This window comes from Phyllopteryx taeniolatus, chromosome 1 (genome assembly GCF_024500385.1).
Source record: "Phyllopteryx taeniolatus isolate TA_2022b chromosome 1, UOR_Ptae_1.2, whole genome shotgun sequence".
Lineage (NCBI taxonomy): Eukaryota > Metazoa > Chordata > Actinopteri > Syngnathiformes > Syngnathidae > Phyllopteryx > Phyllopteryx taeniolatus.
Genome location: NC_084502.1, coordinates 15,486,141 through 15,504,697, shown reverse-complemented (window position 1 = coordinate 15,504,697; position 18,557 = coordinate 15,486,141). Strand labels below are relative to the sequence as shown.

The following is an 18,557-nucleotide window of genomic DNA, read 5'->3' as shown; positions in this document are numbered from 1 at the left end:
AAGTCATGTAAATAGACACATTGCTCCATCTTGTGATCGGATCGGTGATCTGTTATCGTTTTTTAAAAACTTGCTGATTGGTGATCGGTCCCAAAAATCCTGATCGTGTAAAGCCTAGTCTTAACATTCTGACCATTCTTAATCCGCAGCCTGCTGACTGTAGGATACTCATAGACAAGCTGAAAGCATGCAATGATGAGCAACTCCTTGTTGAACTACAGCACATCAAGACCTGGAATATTGGCAAGGTAAGTCTCAAGCAGTCATTTCTTTGGAAACGGAAAGGCCATACTGAACAGTTGCATTCCAATAATTTTTGACAGAGTGGTTAAATTTTGATACAAACTGATAGAATTTGTATCATTTTGACAACCTGTTTTTCTCAATGTCTTTATGTCTCAAAAGTGTTCTGTCAATTGACTGTCTGTTGTCGTACTAGAGCAGCTCCAACTACCGGAGACAAATTCCTTGTTTGTTTTTTTGGACATACTTGGCAAATAAAGATGATTCTGATTACTGGAGTCAAAGGTTGTTAACCTCCTCCTTGTCTGTCCTTGATAGTGTGAGTTGTACCACTGGGTGGATCTGCTGGACCGCTTTGATGGCATTCTATGTGATGCAGGCCAGACAGTGGAGAATATGTCATGGCTGCTAGTGTGTGACCGGCCAGACAACAGCCAGCTCAAAGCCCTGCTTTTGGCAGTGCTCAACTTCACAGCTTTGCTCATTGAGTACAGCTTCTCCAGGCACCTTTACAGCTCCATAGAGGTACGTTTTGGTCAGAATATTTTCAACATACAGTGGAACCTCGGTTTTCGTGATTAGTCTGTTCTATGAACAAAACCGAATTCTACAAAAAACAAAGCAATAGTTATCAGAGGAAATAGTGTAAATCCAATTAATACGTCTCAAGAGTCACACACATTTTATAGAGAATACCTAAAGGTTTACGTTCAAGCTGTTATTTTTTAACAACTCAAAGAAATAAACTCTCCCGGTCTGCTCGGCAACACTCAGGCAAGTTGGAGCAACATTGGTGCAACGCAGCCAGTTAAAAGTCAGGCCTTTAAAATAAAAGCAGGTCAGTATGACTAAAAGTTCCACCACACTTTCTTTGATCCCATGGTGACTTATTTAGCAGCCATAGAAATTTTTTTTGCTTCTCTATTGATTACGACTGCTGAATAAGCCACCATGGGGCCAAGGAAATTGTGGTAAAACTCTTATTGTACTGCATGGTTATTGTACTACATTTTCCCATCTCACTTTTTTATTTTCATGTTTAAGTGAGAATTATAAATGAACAACTCAAAACTTTATGATGGAAACTGATATATATATATTAAAAAATGACCAATACACAGGCCCCTCCAAAAGTATTGGAATGGAAAGGTCAATTGTTTTGTATACTGAAGACGTTTGGGTTTCAGATTAAAAGATCAATATGAGACAAAAGTTCAGAATTCCAACTTTTATTTCATGGTATTTACATCATACATGTGTGAAACAACTCTGGACAGAGGACCTTTTGTTTGAAGAGACCCACTTTTCAAGTGAGCAAAAGTATTGGAACAGACGTTATTAAATTAAATGAATAACATTTAACATTTGGTGGCACAAACCTAACTTGCAATAACTGCATCAAGTCTGGGACCCATTGACTTCTCCAGACTGTTGCATTCTTCATTTGAAATGCATTTCCAGGCCTTTACTGCAGCCTCTTTCAGTTCTTATTTGTTTCTGGGGGGGTTTCCCCCCTCAGTCTCCTCTTCAGGAGATAAAATGCATGCTCTATTGGGTTAAGGTCTGGTGATTGACTTGGCTAGTCTAAGACCTCCACTTTTTCCCCCTGGTGAAGTCCTTTGTTGTGTTGGCAGTGTGTTTTGGATCATTGTCTTGTTTCATGATGAAGCTTCTCCCAGTTAGTTTAAATGTATTTTTCTGTAAATTGCCAGACAAAATGGTTTTGTAGACTTGCTACCATCAGTTACATCATCAATAAAGAATAGTGAGCCTGTTCCAGAAGCAGCCATGCAAGCCCAAGCCATCATATTATCTCCACTATGCTTCACAGATGAGCTTGTGTGTTTTGGATCATGCGCAGATCCTTTATTTCTCCATAATTTGGCCTTTCCATCACTTTGGTAGAGGTTAATCTTGGTCTCATCAGTCCGTAAAACTTGTTCCAAAACTTTTGTGGCACATCTCTGTACATCTTTGCCAAATCCAATCTGGCCTTCCTGTTCTTTTTGCTGATGAGTGGTTTGCATCTTGTGGTATGGCCTGTATACTTCTTCTCTCAAACTCTTCTTCGAACAGTGGATTGTGATACCTCCACCCCTGCCCTGTGGAGGTCGGCGGTGATGTCACTGACTGTTGTCTTTGGGCGTTTCTTCACAGCTCTCCCAATGTTTCTGTCATCAACTGCCGTTGATAACCTTGGCCGACCTGTTCGATGTCTGTTGCTCAGCATACCAGTTATTTTCTTTCTTTTTCAGGACATTCCAAATTTGTTGTCTTGGTTATGCCCAGTGTTTGTGGAATAGCTCTGATCAATTTCCCTCCTTCTCACACCTTGAAAATTGTTTGCTTTTCTCCCATAGACAGTTTTCTGTTCTTCGTTTGCTTAACAGCAAATGCAGTTTTCACGTTAAACCCGAAGCCAAAAACAAGCACTATCTTATGTTTACGCAATCGGTCTGAAATGTAACATCTGAACAACTAGAAACAGCCATCAGTCACATTCCAATACTTTTGCTCACTTGAAAAGTGGCTGGGTTCAAACAAAAGGTGCTTTGTCCTGAGTTGTTTTAACACATCTAGATGTAAATACCATGAAATAAAAGAAAAAAGTTCAGAATGACGAACTTTTGTCTCATATTCATCTTTTGATCTGAAACCCAAATGTCTTCAGTATACAACAAAAACAAAGGAATCAACCTCGCCGTTGCATTACTTTTGGAGGGGACTGTAACAACCCTTCTTTTCAATAATGGTGATAAGCCTTCCATCCATGGATTCTGTCAGTTTCTTGATTTGTAGTCGATCAAGTTTTTGTGCAGCAGAAACCCCAGCCTCCCAGACATTGTTCCAAGAGGTGTATTATTTTCCTTCACTGTATAGCTCCCGTTTAAGAACTTAAGTTCTCAGTTGGGTTCAGGTCAAGTGAGGAAGGGGCCCGTGCCGTCAGTTTTTCGTTGGCCACGCAGATGAGTACTTGGATGCATGTGATGGAGCATTGTCCTGCAGAAAAATCAGTCTTTTTGAAAGATGCAGACTTCTTCCTGCAACACTGCCTGAGGAAAGTGTCTTCTAAAAATTGACAATGTTTAGGAGTTCATCTTGAGCCCATCTTTAACCCGAAAAGGTCTAACCAACTCATCTTTAATAATACCAGCCCATACCAGTGTCACACCTACAGTATGCTGGCGTCTGAGTCGAAGTCGGGCCCGTTAGTGATCCAGCCACGGGCCTATCCATCTGGTCCGTTAAGAGTCACCCTGATTTCATCACTCCATAAAACCTTTGAGAAATCAGTCTTCAAATATTTCTTGGCCCAGTCCAGACGCTTGAGCTTGTGTGTCTTGTTCGGTTTTGGTCGTTTTTCAGCTTTTATTAAATTGGCCATTTCGCTAAACACTGAACATCTTGTACTTTGAGGTATTCAAGGTAGGTTGCAGTTCTGAAATATGACAGAACTTGAAGCTCATTGGTTCCTGGTAGCTTCAAACGTGACTCTTCTCAACTCCTTGGCAGTTAATGTGCGTCTTTTTCTCTCAACACGTTTCTTGCGACTTTGTTGACTATTTGCGACACATTTTTGATGGGTCAGTTATCACACCGTGCTGCATCCCTCTGAGAGATATTTGATCAATTTTGACTTTGCAGAGTCAGGTAAATCTCTCTCTTGGCCCGTTTTGGCTAAAGAAAGGAAGCTAATAATTGCGCGCACCTTAACATAGGGTGTTGATCTCCTTGGCCACACCCACACTCATTACACAACACTTCCTATGCTTAAATCCATTAGACATTAAGGTTTATCCAGCTGGGAGCTAGGAAATATGCCTAAAAGTGATGATTATGGTCGAAATACTTTCCTAATAATTATGCACACATACTCCTTGCCATCTGTTGAACCCATTTTACTTCGGATGAACGTTTATCGATTCTGGGAAATGACTGGCAGTCGTGTTTTATAGTACAAAAACGAATGGATGTTTTGAAAACCAGTACAAAATTTTGAAAAAAATTGTGAAACTAGTTGATTGCATCATATATGACATCAAAGAGAGAGAAGATGACATTGATGTCACTATATTGTAATTTTATCTTGTGGTACAGTATCGATTTGCCAACATCACGTAGTGAAATTCAATGGTTGACAGACAACGATGTCATTGCAAATGTGCACTTGCTGATGAGTTAGTTTTTAATGTGAATGTCAGTGTTAAACACTGCGTTAGTTTTTAATGTGAATGTCAGTGTTAAACACTGCATCAAAACGTTCTCCTTTTTAATATTTTTTTTTATGAAGAGCAAAAACACGCGACACTGTACATCTTTGTTTACAAATCAAGTGCTGACAACCTCCAAAAATTTACCGTTTTAAGCGTATGACTTGCTGTGAAAATACACTTTTTATTTAAGAGGTACTGTGATTAGAAAACCTTTTGAATTATAATGAATTTATGTAATATTTAGCTGTTTCTTTTTCTATGAAATTATGCAAATGAGATATTTATGATACTACATATTTTAATGTATTTAATATTTGATTGGGCGGCACGGTGGAAGACTGGTTAGCACATCTGCCTCACAGTTCTGAGGACCCGGGTTCAAATCCGGCATTGCCTGTGTGGAGTTGGCATGTTCTCTCCGTGCCTGCGTGGGTTTTCTCCGGGTACTCCGGTTTCTTCCCGCATCCCAAAAAACATGCATGGTAGGTTAATTGAAGACTCTGAGTTGCCCGTAGGTGTGAATGTGAGTGCGACCAGTACAGGGTGTACCCCGCCTCTCACCCAGAGTCAGCTGGGATAGGCTCCAGCACGCCCGCAACCCTAGTGAGGATAAGCGGTACGGAAAATGAATGAATATTTTTTTTTTTTTTTTGCGTTTGCACATTTTTTTTCTTCACTTGTGATGTATCGTAGCTGATTTTCTTTTATCGTTCCCTGCAGTTATCACGAATCATGCACTTGTCAAAATAACCAATACGAAAAACTAATTTATGTTCTGTTTCTCCTTTACAGCACTTAACAACCTTGTTGGCATCATGTGACATGCAAGTGGTCCTGTCAGTGCTGAACCTCCTCTATGTGTTCAGTAAGCGTTCCAACTACATCACAAGACTGGGATCTGACAAACGAACCCCACTCCTGGCACGTCTGCAACATCTGGCCGAGGTTGAGTACATGTTAATGCTTTGTTGATGGAATGTTTCAAGAAGTCCCTTGAATGAAAAAGTAGCATTTTTGTCTCTTTGGTCACTTCCCTAGAGCTGGGGGGGGAAGGAAAATGGCTTTGGCCTGGCTGAGTGCTGCAGGGATCTCCTTATGACGGTAAGAATCTGTAAATTATCTGTTTATAATTCTGTTTAAAGATTCTAAAATAAATTAATGATTTATAAATAAAATGTACGAAATTTGAGATTTGTTAAGCAGTAATTTATATCCCCCCCAACCCCATAATACTGCCTCCTGATGGTGCTTGACCAGAAGTACCCTCCCAGTGCCACCACACTGCACTTTGAGTTTTATGCTGAACCAGGTCCTGAGGTCAAAGTGGAGCGCAAGGTAAAGACGAATAACCTCTTTGCAAGATGATTAAAAAAATATATTTTGTAGATGGCATTGTCTATTTTATGCATGTCTCTGGTTATTTCCAATAGACAAGCAGTAACACACTACACTATATCCATATTGAGCAACTTGACAAGGTATGCACTGATTGGAATTACATCAACACAGGACTGATAATGTACCGTTAGTATTTTATCTTAATCGACTTTTTTTTTTTGTTTTGTTTTTTTTTTCAGATTTCAGACAGTCCATCTGAGATTATGGAGTCACTAACTGTGTTGTACAACATACCTAAAGACAAGCAGACGCTGCTTTTCACACACATTCGTCTGGCTCATGGCTTTTCAAATCACAAGAAGAGGCTGCAGGCCGTGCAGGCCAGACTGCATGCCATCTCTATACTGGGTGTGTTGAGACTACGCACTTCAGATTAAGAACAGTCTAAACGGACCTTCAATTTATAGAAGCTGTTTTTCTGTCTTTGCAGTGTATTCAAATGCACTTGGCGAGTCCACCAATAGTATTCTGTATAACGGCTTGATAGAGGAGCTGGTAGATGTATTACAGATTACAGACAAACAACTTGTGGTAAGTGACAGATGGTTATTATTATTATTATTATTGCCCCCCCCCCCCAATCAAACCCCTATGACAAGACATGAAGGAATTAATAAATTACCAGTGAACTTTAGTTTCAAAGATGTTGTTGGTCTTCAGGATATCAAGGCAGCATCTCTGCGCACTTTAACGTCCATTGTCCATTTGGAGAGAACACCGAAACTTTCCAACATCATTGACTGTACCGGCACCGCTTCCTACCATGGTTTTTTGCCTGTATTGGTGCGCAACTGTATACAAGCAATGATTGGTGAGTGTCCGTTTTGGTAGCTGTTGGATTCACACCCCGTACACAGTAGTCTTAATGTTTAACCTCTCATACCCAGATCCTTTGATGGAACCTTACCCACATCAGTTTGCCACTGCACTCTTCTCTTTCCTCTATCATTTGGCCAGCTATGATGCTGGGGGTGAAGCCCTTGTCTCTTGTGGAATGATGGAAGCCCTCTTAAAGGTATGCACTGCCACTGTGTACCTACATCTCTTATCAGTGCTTCCCTTTTTATACAGCATCATTTTACTTTGCCAGGTGATCAAATTCCTGGGTGACGAGCAGGACCAGATCACTTTTGTTACAAGAGCGGTTCGCGTCGTAGACCTCATCACCAACCTCGACATGGCTGCCTTCCAGTCACACAGTGGCCTTTCCATTTTCATCTGCAGACTAGAGGTCAGGTTCCACGGGTTTGACATGAAGAATGTTTGAAATCTAAATATCCATAATTAACTATTCCTCTTCAACACACGTAGCATGAGGTGGACCTGTCGAGGAAAGAGTGCCCATTTGTCATTAAGCCAAAGATACGAAGGCCAAGGCCTGTTGTAGAGTCGGAAGAAATGGACACAGACATGGAGAGTAAGTCAGCTGAATTGAATACCTTTTCAAAATGGAATATAGGAATTCAAGGTATTCATGATTTGTATTACATTTAACACAATATCTTATAATTAAATTTAACAGCATCTGAGGTTGCCATGGAAAGCAGTCCTGGGCCATCAACGTCATCTGCTTCCAGACCAGAGGTGGAGCAGAGAGCACAGAGCAGCACTGCAAACACGCCCCGTGCAGGTCGACACACGTTCCATTGTAATATATAATGAAACACATACACACTTTTGAAATATTAAACTATTTGTCTGACCCTTTCTATAGGCATGCAATGTATTCCTCAGAGAGCGGCTCTGTTAAAATCAATGCTAAATTTCCTGAAGAAAGCCATCCAAGACCCTGCATTCTCTGATGGCATCCGCCATGGTGAGTCATTGAGATCCTCTTCATCGAGACCCATCTACTGAAGACTCTTGCATGCAGTTTATTGCTGCTGATCTTTCTGTGTTGGCTCTTATTTTTTTATTAGTTATGGATGGATCCTTGCCTACCTCACTCAAACACATCATCAGTAATGCAGAATACTATGGACCCTCATTGTTCCTTCTTGGTGAGTTCATGTTAGCACTTCAGAAGAACAACTTGAGTCTCCTGGAAAGTACAGTTTGTGTTGTCATTGTTATATAATAATGCAGTTGCTTTTTTTTTTCCTGTCCCTTTGGGTTTTTAGCAACCGAGGTTGTGACGGTGTTTGTGTTCCAGGAGCCATCTCTGCTTTCCTCCCTGCAGGACAATGGTCTCACTGATGTTATGCTCCATGCCCTTCTCATCAAAGATGTGAGTTTTGACAACTTTCTTTGAGGCAAAAAAAAAATGTTTTAGCCAGCTCAAAAGAGGCTTAAAGTAGTTGGGGCTATGTTTGAGTGCATGCTGTCGTCAGATTTCCTTTACCATGTATTCCTTTGGGTTAACCTTTATTAGGTTCCTGCTACACGTGAGGTCTTGGGATCACTCCCTAATGTGTTCAGTGCCTTGTGCCTGAATGCCAGAGGCCTCCTCTCCTTCGTTCAGTGTCAGCCCTTTGAGCGCCTCTTCAAAGTGCTCTTGTCCCCTGACTACCTGCCTGCTATGCGACGGCGACGGAGTTCTGATCCACTGGGTGAGTTGTCCTGTGGCGCTTTTTCTTTTAGGTGTCTTAGTCGCCTCCTTGAGTGATAAATTTTTCTCCCTGCAGGGGACACTGCATCCAATTTGGGAAGTGCTGTAGATGAATTAATGAGACACCAACCAACTTTAAAGACAGATGCCACTACTGCAATCATTAAGGTAGTTTTTAGCTTCTAAGCTTGTTTCTGTTTTGCCCCATGATTTGAAATTCTAATAGAAGTTGAATTGTTGTTATAGTTACTGGAGGAGATTTGCAATTTGGGCCGAGCTCCCGAGTACATCTGCCAGAAACCGTCTATCCAGAAAGCTGATGGTACGGTGGCTGTGCCACCAGCACGCTCCAGCCATGCTGCTGAAGAAGCTTCAAGTGAGGATGAAGAGGAAGAGGAGGCCCTCCACACATTTAGCCAGCAGCAGGGGGAAGCAGAGAGCAACAGACAGTCAGTGCCACTTAAACTGTATGACACTGGGTTTATATCACAGTAGAGCAACAGCTCTGATATACCTTTTTGTAATGATAGTTTTAAAATTCAGTTTAAGTCACTCTTTGTCATTTTAATGCATACCTTCTTTCAGGGTGGTGGGAACAGAGGAGCGGATACCTATTCCTTTAATGGATTACATTTTGAATGTGGTGAGTGGAGTCTTTCGCAGAATTTTTATTTCACCTGTAAAACAATCACTGACACGTGATGCACGTTTTCTAGATGAAGTTTGTAGAATCCATACTTAGCAACAATACAACGGATGACCACTGTCAGGAGTTTGTGAACCAGAAGGGGCTACTACCTCTTGTCTCTATTCTGGGCTTGCCCAACCTACCCATAGATTTTCCCACCTCAGCAGCCTGCCAAGCTGTTGCTGGTGTATGTAAATCCATTTTGGTGAGTAGAAAGTCACTTATTTACTTTCTATTCTAGGAGCAGAATGCAATAATTTAACTGTATTTCAACTAGCACTCTGAGCATACTTGTGTTTCTCATTTCATTTATTAAGACTCTCTCGCATGAGCCTAAAGTACTTCAGGAGGGATTGTGCCAACTTGATACTATTCTAACATCTCTGGAGCCCCTACATCGGCCAATTGAGGTTCCCGGTGGATCTGTGCTTCTGAGGGAGCTGGCCAATGCTGGCCATGTTACTGACGCCACATTGTCAGCTCGTGCAACGCCACTGCTACATGCGCTGACTGCAGCGCATGCCTACATCCTAATGTTTGTCCACACTTGCCGCGTAGGACAGGTAAATACTGATTTCAGAGTTAATTTCATCCCATACCCTCTGTGATGTTTACGAAACTGCTGAGTACAATGCCCCTCTGCCCATGTCAATTTATTCATCTGTTTCAATAGCAAACTATTGCTGAAAATTGTTAGATTTTGTGTCGGTCAAATAGTGTTGTTATTCTCTGAATGTGTCTGTCTGTGTTTTTCTACAGAGTGAGATAAGGGCAATCTCAGTCAATCAGTGGGGATCCCAGTTGGGCTTGAGTGTTCTCAACAAGCTGAGTCAGCTCTACTGTTCACTGGTATGGGAGAGTACTGTTCTGCTCTCCCTTTGCACACCTAACAGGTATAATTTAAATTATGCACTTAATTGCACCACTACCAACCGTTATTACCCTCTTGTTACATATATATCAAATATTACCTTGTCTTCAACAGTCTGCCTTCAGGCTGTGAGTTTGGGCAAGCAGACATGCAGAAACTCTTACCCAAAGAGGATAAACCCTCTAGTAATACTGCAAGTACGACAACCCCTGGGTCCAGAAAGACTGGTAACATAATTTAATTCTGTTACGAATAAATTAGTGTTCGCTTCTTGGAAAAACACTTCCTTCTCATCTACTTTTGTCAACAGAGTCTGAGGCAGTGGAGTCTTCTAGTGGAGGACTATTGGAAGGCATGGGTTTAGATGGAGATAGTTTGGCTCCCATGGAGACAGACGAACCCACCTCAACAGACCCTAAGGCCAAGTCCAAGCTTACGCCAGCAATGGCCACACGCATTAAACAAATTAAACCCCTCCTCTCTGGCAAGCACATTTTCATAGCACATATCAAGTTATGTATCAAAGCTGCTCCGTTTGAGCTTTGCTGTAATAAGTATATCATCTCGAACAAACGTCTTGTCTGTTTTCAGCATCATCTCGGCTAGGGAGGGCACTTGCTGAGCTTTTTGGCCTGCTGGTGAAGTTGTGTGTCGGCTCCCCAGTGCGTCAACGTCGTTCCCACCATGCCACGAGCACAGGCACTACACCCACACCTGCTGCCCGAGCAACTGCCTCTGCTCTCACAAAGCTCCTCACCAAGGGTCTCAGTTGGCAGCCCCCACCATACACACCCACCCCTCGATTCAGGTAAGACTTTATTAAATATATTATGTAACTTAACAAGTGGTCATGGAGTGTTTCATATTTGTATTCTTTTGCTCTGCATCTTGCAGACTCACTTTCTTCATCTGCTCCGTTGGCTTCACATCTCCTATGTTGTTTGATGAGAGAAAGTACCCATACCACCTCATGCTGCAAAAGTTTTTCTGCTCTGGTGGACACGATGCCTTATTTGAGTAAGTTATTTCTTTGTTCGTACTGATTGTATTTAGTATAACATAAATTTCATTGTTTAATTCTTTTGTAGAACATTCAACTGGGCCCTGTCAATGGGTGGAAAAGTTCCTGTGTCTGAGGGCCTGGAGCATACGGAGCTACCAGATGGAACAGGAGAGTTCCTGGATGCTTGGCTGATGCTGGTGGAGAAGATGGTGAATCCAAGCACTGTGCTGGACTCTCCACACTCCCTGCCAGCTAAAATGCCTGGTGTCACGCCAACCACTCCCCAGTTCAGTGCCCTTCGGTTCCTCATAGTTACCCAGAAGGTGAGTTTTCCTTGTAGGCGACATTCACTTACCTTGTACGTCCATGGATTGAGTTAAATCAAATTTAAAAAAAACTAACTAAATAAATAAAAATGGATTCCCTTAATTTGTTGATGTGATCCATTTATTTTCTGTACCTCAGTAATGTTTGTTTGCTGCTTCCACTAACAAACAACGCTTTTAAATACGCAAAATAATTATACGCGGTCGCATCCACCCCTCCTCCTCGCTCTCCCTAAGGAAGTGGCCAACCACGGCACACTATTTGAAGTCGCCTCGAAAGAAGGGGGAGAATGTTGTCCTGATGTAGTTTGCTTTGCTTGTTTTAAGTTAAACGAACACTTACCGAATAACGTAAAATAAATTACAATATTGCAACAAAAAATACAATCCCTCACATAAATAAATAAATATACAAATTAATATGAAAGGTAAACTCAAACACCTAAGGGCTCTAGACTAACTTTTCCATTGATCGCACTGGACCATGCATGATGTAGTGTAGTCTTATGTAATCAGAATCATCTTTATTTTCCAAGTATGTCTAAAAAACACAAGGAATTTGTCTCCGGTAGTTGGAGCCGCTCTAGTACTACAACAGACAGTCAATTGACAGAGAACACTTTTGAGACATAAAGACATTGAGAAAAACAGTCACTGAGCAATAAAGGGTTACTCATTATCTGGTAATGCTGGAACAAATGGTTTTTTTTTTTGGACAAGTGTGCAAGAAGATGCAGAGTCCTCTAGCACTTCGAGCAGTCTGAATGACTAATATAGCAATAGTCCGGTGCAATGACCCTTGTGCAAAGGGTGCCGAGACTTCAAGGAGTGTATGCAGTTTAAAGTGACGAGTAGTGCGATAATCTGGGACAATGTTGATTGTGCAAATGTTGCAGATACTCCTCAGTCAGTGTGCAAGTGGGGCAGATGCTACTCTGGCATGAGTGGCCAGTATTGGTCAACAACAGATGTGCAAATAGTGCAGCGTGGCCAGACTACTACAGTGAGTGCACGAGTATGTATAATTGGCCCGACAGAAATGTGACAACAAACTCAAGACAAAAAAATTGGAATGGAATTGTAGGCTAGCTGTTTAAGAAGTTGATTCCAAGAGGGGAGAAGCTGTTGGACTGTCTGCTAGTTCTAGTTTACATTGATCGGTAGCGCCTACCTGAGGGAAGGAGCTCGAAGAGCTGGTGACCGGGATGTGGAGGGTCTGAGAGGATTTTGCACTCTTTTGTCTTAGTTCTGGCAGCGTGCAAGTCCTCAAGGGTGGGTAGGGGGGTACCGACAATCTTTTCAGCAGTTTTGATTGTCCGTTGCAGTTGGAGTTTGTCCTTTTTTGTAGCAGCACCAAACCAGACTGTGATGGAAGAACACAGGACTGATTCGATGACGGCTGTGTAGAACTGCCTCAGCAGCTCATGTGGCAGGCTGTGCTTCCTCAGAAGCCGCAGACAGTACATCCTCTGCTGGCCCTTTCTGAGGACGGAGTTGATGTTGATCGCCCACTTCAGGTCCTGAGAGACTGTAATTCCCAGGAACCTGAAGGTCTCAACGGCAGCTGTGGCAAAGGATGCCTCCTGAAGTCCACGGTCATCTCCACAGGCTTGAGCGTGTTCAGCTCCAGGTTGTGTCGGCTGCACCACAGCTCCTGTCAATATGCAGACTCGTCAGTCTTTGATGAGGCCGATGACAGTGGCTTGACTGGCATACCGTAGCTTTGGTTATAATAAAGATTGACAGTGACTGTAGTTACATCTGCAAAATAATTTACTGTGAATACGATGTTTGTCTGCAGAAAGCAGTGGCTGACTAAAGAGGTTATTTCTTTTATATAATTTGAAAATACATAATCATTTGCTTTCATCTGAATGTTTAGATGAAAGCAAAGGATAACAGGCATGCATGTATTCTATGTATTGTGTTTTTTGACTTTTCATTAATGCCGTACTGAACGTAACGGCAGCATAATTTAATATTATACATGGGACGGGGGTGGGGGGGTTAAGGAGTGTGGTTTGAATAGCCATCCGTTTTCTGAGCCGCTTCTCCTCACTAGGGTCGCGGGCGTGCTGGAGCCTATCCCAGCTATCATCGGGTAGGAGGCGGGGTACACCCTGAACTGGTTGCCAGCCAATCGCAGGGCACATACAAACAAACAACCATTCGCACTCACATTCACACTTACTGGCAATTTAGAGTCTCCAATTCATGCATGTTTTTGGGATGTGGGAGGAAACCGGAGTGCCTGGAGAAAACACACGCAGGCACGGGGAGAACATGCAAACGCCACACAGGCGGGGCCGGGGATTGAACCCCGCTCCTCAGAACTGTGAGGCTGACGCTCTAACCAGTCGGCCGCCGTGATTTGAATATAAAACCCTTATTTGTTAGCAAGGAGCAGAACTTGTGTTTTTTTTTTTAATATAACAGTGTAGTTGTTTTCAAAATGTGGCGTACTATTGGAACTATTTCAAAATTATTTTTTAATCTTGACGACTGTACGTAGGCTTTTCCCAGCATGGAGTGGCGTTTCCAAGCGTAAATACACAAATAAAAACAAAAACAGCACTGAGTATGCTGTGACGAGATGCCATTATACGCCGTCACTGGTGTGCGGAAGGATCGATGATACTGTGTCAAATGTTGATAGTTTTGATACTAGAATACCAATTCTGAAATTTAATATTGATGCTTTTTATACTTAAGTCATTTAAGGGGCTATATTTTCTATATCGTATCAGAAAGGAAATCAGCGTTATGGATCATTAGCAGAAACACAAAAAGAGTACATCATGGCACATGTTCCCCGCAGCAAAAGCCAAAATCTATTTGTGGCGGCCAAAGTTTATTTGTGGTGGCCTGCCACAAATAAATGTATATGTGAGGAAACCCTGCAATGAATGGGAAAGTCGACTGCGTCAATCGCAATACCAAGTGTGAAAAGGGCTTTCTTAATGTACTGAGGTGGATGAATTTGCTTGAATAGTACTATTCAAACCGTTCAGCAAAATATTTAGTATGTCTTGAGTAATCTTTTGAAAAATGCTGTCATTTTGCATGGGGGTAGACACCATGAATGAGAGCTTAATTTTTAAGATGAAGTCCGTGGCATTAGTATCGACTAACTTTTATATAATCCACTGTATACAGTCCCCTCCAAAAGTATTGAAACGGCAAGGTCGATTCCTTTGTTTTTGTTGTATACTGAAGACATTTGGGTTTCAGATCAAAAGATGAATATGAGATGACAAAAGTTAAGAATTCCAGCTTTTATTTCATGGTATTTACATCTAGATGTGTTAAAACAACTCTGTACAGATCACCTTTTGTTTGAACCCACCCACTTTTCAAGTGAGCAAAGGTATTGGAACATGTGACTGATGGGTGTTTCTAGTTTCTCAGGTGTTGCCTTTTAGATTTTCTTAAACATTAGTGCTTGTTTTTGCTTGGGGTTTCACCTGTGAAAACTGCCTTTGCTGTTAAGCAAACATGAAGACCAGAGAGCTGTCTATAGTAGAAAAGCAAACCATTTTGAAGCTGAGAGAAAATTTATCAGCATAGCCAATACAGCAATTTGGAATGTCCTGAAAAGGAAACAACTGGTGTACTGAGCAACGGACATCAAACAGGTCGGCAAAGGGTATCAACAGCAGTTTATGACTGACAGAAACGTGAGAGCTGTGTAGAAAAGCCCAAAGACAATAGTCGGTAACGTTACTGCCAACCGCCACAGGCCAGGGGTGAAGGTATCACAATCCACTTTTCGAAGAAGACTTTGAGAGAAGAAATATACAGGCCATAACCACATGATGCAAACCACTCATCAGAAAAAAGAACCGGAAGACCAGTTTGGACTTCACAGAGATGAGCCACAAAAGTTTTATTGTATGTAACGCATGCTTGTAACAGCAGAATGAATTGTGAAGTCTACAAAACCCTTTTGTCTGGCAATTTCCAGAAAAATGCATCCAAATTAATCGGGAGAAGTTTCATCATGTAACAAGACAATGACCCAAAACACACTGCGAACACAACAAAGGACTTAATCTGGGGGGAAATGTGGAAGGTCGTAGACTGGCCAAGTCAATCGCCAGACCTTAACCCAATAGAGCATGCATTTTACCTCCTGACGAGGAGACTGAAGGGAGAAACCCCCAGAAACAAACAAGAACTGAAAGAGGCTGGAGTAAAGTCCTGAAAAAGCATTTTAAATGAAGAATGCAAAAGTCTGGTGAAGTCAATGGGTCGTAGGCTTGACACAGTTATTCCAAGGGTTATGCCACCAAATATTAGTTATTCACTTTAATAATGTATGTTCCAATACTTTTGCTCACTTGAAAAGTATGTGGCTTCAAACAAAAGGTGCACTGTCCTGAGTTGTTTAACACATCTCGATGTAAATACCTTGAAATAGAAGCTGGAATTCGGAATGTTTGTCTCATATTCATCTTTTGATCTGAAACCCGAATGTCTTCAGGATACAACAAAAACAAAGGAATTGACCTTTCCATTCCACTACTTTTGGAGGGGACTGTATACTGTACTATCCACTCAAGATAACAGCTTTAAAATATTCACAGCTTTTGCATGATACTATTTTCAACCATCTGTACTGACTATTTCCCAGGATATTTTTGTCAGTAATGATGCACAGATTTTCAGTCACTGAAAATATTTGTCTGAAAATGGCCTAAGAGTGTATTCTATTTTCAGCCAAAAGATGTTGATTACCGAAACACAACAGCCAAAACAGGATGTTGTTATGACCGCGACCAGTATGCAGTTGTGGACATTGTGCGTCCATTTGGATGGGGAATGATAATCCGTTGCGACGGGATAGCCGTCCGTAAAGGCGAGAAAAATAAGACGATCTCACACTTTGCTCTGTACATAACATTTTGTTTACAACCAAAAACAATAGTGTTGGGTAGTAGCAACACTACTAATTTAACTACTTTTTTTTTGTGTGTCACTATTTCAACATCAAATAGCTTTTCAGTAGTTAAGCTACTTTCATGATCACAACAATAGCCAAGTTACCTGTCCCTTGGTAATGTTCCTGACATAATTTAAAAATTTAATTTAAAACATTTAATTAAAATTGAAAATTAAAATTACTTGTGTGGCACCAAACCTCATAGTTCTACATCGTTATAAACAGGTGCATAAGTTTCAGCCAAATCCATCCGGTAGTCCATCTGGGTATTTTGGTTATTATAATGTCAATTTACTCTAATTATTGTCTTTAAATGAGAATCTTCATAAGTTGAAAATCGAATTCAGCCCTCCCGGTTACATTAGTGTGAAATTGGTATGTTGAAAGATAATTAAGTTATACTGTTTTACTCTTAATTTTAACGCGTTTTTTGACCTGATTTTCTATAAGCAATAATCACACCAAAGTGTTCCCCCAAAAGTCCACCAAACTCATATCCTTGTTTTGTTTCTAGAAACATTAAATGTTTGAACTGCTGAAAACATGTGCAAAGACTAAAAACAATTTGGTACTGAATTGTCAAGATATAGCTTAAGACTCTTCATTTCTTTTGGCCGGATTTTTGCGGCAGGGCTAAAAACTAGCCCCGTGACGTCAGATTTTGTTGACTGGCTGCAGGGATAAACGCGTTGTTTTAGTCTGTGTAGGATGGAGTTGGCGCAAAAGTGTTTTTTGTATTCCAAGTGTGAATCGGTGATCTTGTGTCAACTATAATGTTGACAACAAATGTTGCATCTCCCTTTTTCCTTGACTCTAGGCTGCATTCAGCTGCATCCGTAGTCTATGGAACAGGAAGCCGCTGAAAGTGTATGGAGGCAGGATGGCTGAATCCATGCTGGCCATCCTCTGCCACATCCTCCGGGGGGAGCCAGTTATCCAGGAGCGCCTGGCCAAGGAGAGAGAAGGTACAGTACGTCCAGATGAAGAGGGGGCTCCTTCTGCTTCCGTGGCACAAAGTGGAGCTCCTGGTGCATCTACAACCAGTGGAGAGACACCATCAACCACTGCACCAGCTGCTGCAGTGCCAGCAGGGGGATCAGCTGAGGAGTCGACTAATTCCACTCCAAGACGTGAACCCCAAGTTAACCAAGCTCAGCTGACACAGGTATGTCATATTTTGTTTTTGAGGTACTTTGAGCGTTTGCTGTTTTGGTCAGCATGCAAGTATCAAATACAAATCTGAAATTCAGAATAGAATTTATGAGAGGTCCTTACAAATATTTTAATTTTGAACCATTTTATAAATTTACAATGTCTGTTTTTCAGTTTTTGAACAGTAGTTTTTCCATGTTACAAAATGAAAGTTTTATATTCCAGCTGATTGATATGGGTTTCTCGAGAGAGCATGCCATGGAGGCCCTTTTGAACACCAGTACCATGGAGCAGGCCACAGAATATCTTCTTACGCACCCACCTCCTCACCTTGGGGGAGCAGTAAGGGTAAATCTTGCAACACAATTAACATACACTTTTGAAATGATCGTCACTCAAACTAAGGCAACTGTCAATCATTTTTGTTCTAGGATCTTTCCATGTCTGAAGAGGACCAAATGATGAGAGCAATTGCTATGTCACTTGGCCAGGAGGTCAGCATGGAGCAACGTTCAGACTCTCCCGAGGTGCATCTTTATCGCTGTTGAAATTTCATTCAAAACCAGACCATCAATGGTTAGAGGAAATGTCATGAATGAATAACTTTGACGAGTTGTTGGTGAAATTATCTCTTAGGAAGCAGCACGTCGGCGCGAGGAGGAGGACAGGAGAGCCAGGGAACGAGCAGAGGAGGAGGAGGCCCGCTGCTTGGAGCGCTTCATGGAGGCCGAACCCCTGGACCCACAGGAGCTGCACGCCTTCACAGACTCTATGCTTCCAGGCTGCTTTCACCTTCTGGATGAGCTGCCTGACACAGTCTACCGGCTCTGTGACCTGCTGATGACTGCAATCAAGAGAAGTGGCCCTGAGTACAGAGACCTCATCCTTGGCCAGGTCGTCGACCAGGTCAGTGATTTAGAGCGGAATTATTTCTTACACTTAGTATTTGCACCATTGTGTTGCTGAATACGTCCCTCAGAATGTCATAGGGGCAGATGAGGCTGGGTTTTTGGAATCTGACCACAGCCACACACAGGACATATGTAATGTTATCGCATACGTCAGCCAGGAGGAGGGGCCTCTATGGTTAAAAGTATTATATCTGCAATGTTGTTTGTTTGTTTAGCTTTGCTAAAGGACCATGTAACATTTTTCCTTTGTGTCAATCTGTA

The 18,557-nt window shown here is 41.8% G+C and overlaps 1 protein-coding gene across 12 annotated transcripts in view; it reads left to right on the top strand.

Annotated features, from left to right (window-relative positions):
- huwe1 (HECT, UBA and WWE domain containing E3 ubiquitin protein ligase 1) overlaps window positions 1–18,557 on the top strand; it is a 64,851-nt gene that overhangs the window by 11,473 nt on the left and 34,821 nt on the right. For 9 of the 12 annotated variants that reach the window (XM_061774988.1, XM_061774950.1, XM_061774969.1 and 6 more), the window contains 32 exons: window positions 150–248; window positions 562–768; window positions 5,250–5,402; window positions 5,496–5,558; window positions 5,715–5,792; window positions 5,888–5,935; window positions 6,035–6,203; window positions 6,286–6,386; window positions 6,516–6,666; window positions 6,743–6,870; window positions 6,946–7,086; window positions 7,167–7,272; window positions 7,378–7,485; window positions 7,570–7,671; window positions 7,775–7,855; window positions 7,976–8,082; window positions 8,227–8,404; window positions 8,480–8,571; window positions 8,650–8,870; window positions 8,989–9,046; window positions 9,120–9,296; window positions 9,409–9,654; window positions 9,851–9,984; window positions 10,077–10,189; window positions 10,273–10,446; window positions 10,554–10,770; window positions 10,857–10,979; window positions 11,051–11,288; window positions 17,051–17,398; window positions 17,611–17,733; window positions 17,817–17,912; window positions 18,022–18,291. In XM_061774988.1, the coding sequence (XP_061630972.1) occupies window positions 150–248; window positions 562–768; window positions 5,250–5,402; window positions 5,496–5,558; window positions 5,715–5,792; window positions 5,888–5,935; window positions 6,035–6,203; window positions 6,286–6,386; window positions 6,516–6,666; window positions 6,743–6,870; window positions 6,946–7,086; window positions 7,167–7,272; window positions 7,378–7,485; window positions 7,570–7,671; window positions 7,775–7,855; window positions 7,976–8,082; window positions 8,227–8,404; window positions 8,480–8,571; window positions 8,650–8,870; window positions 8,989–9,046; window positions 9,120–9,296; window positions 9,409–9,654; window positions 9,851–9,984; window positions 10,077–10,189; window positions 10,273–10,446; window positions 10,554–10,770; window positions 10,857–10,979; window positions 11,051–11,288; window positions 17,051–17,398; window positions 17,611–17,733; window positions 17,817–17,912; window positions 18,022–18,291 (4,650 nt within the window). The remainder of the gene's footprint in view (window positions 1–149; window positions 249–561; window positions 769–5,249; window positions 5,403–5,495; window positions 5,559–5,714; window positions 5,793–5,887; window positions 5,936–6,034; window positions 6,204–6,285; window positions 6,387–6,515; window positions 6,667–6,742; window positions 6,871–6,945; window positions 7,087–7,166; window positions 7,273–7,377; window positions 7,486–7,569; window positions 7,672–7,774; window positions 7,856–7,975; window positions 8,083–8,226; window positions 8,405–8,479; window positions 8,572–8,649; window positions 8,871–8,988; window positions 9,047–9,119; window positions 9,297–9,408; window positions 9,655–9,850; window positions 9,985–10,076; window positions 10,190–10,272; window positions 10,447–10,553; window positions 10,771–10,856; window positions 10,980–11,050; window positions 11,289–17,050; window positions 17,399–17,610; window positions 17,734–17,816; window positions 17,913–18,021; window positions 18,292–18,557) is intronic. The other 3 variants (XM_061774979.1, XM_061774999.1, XM_061774959.1) reach the window with 2 other exon arrangements.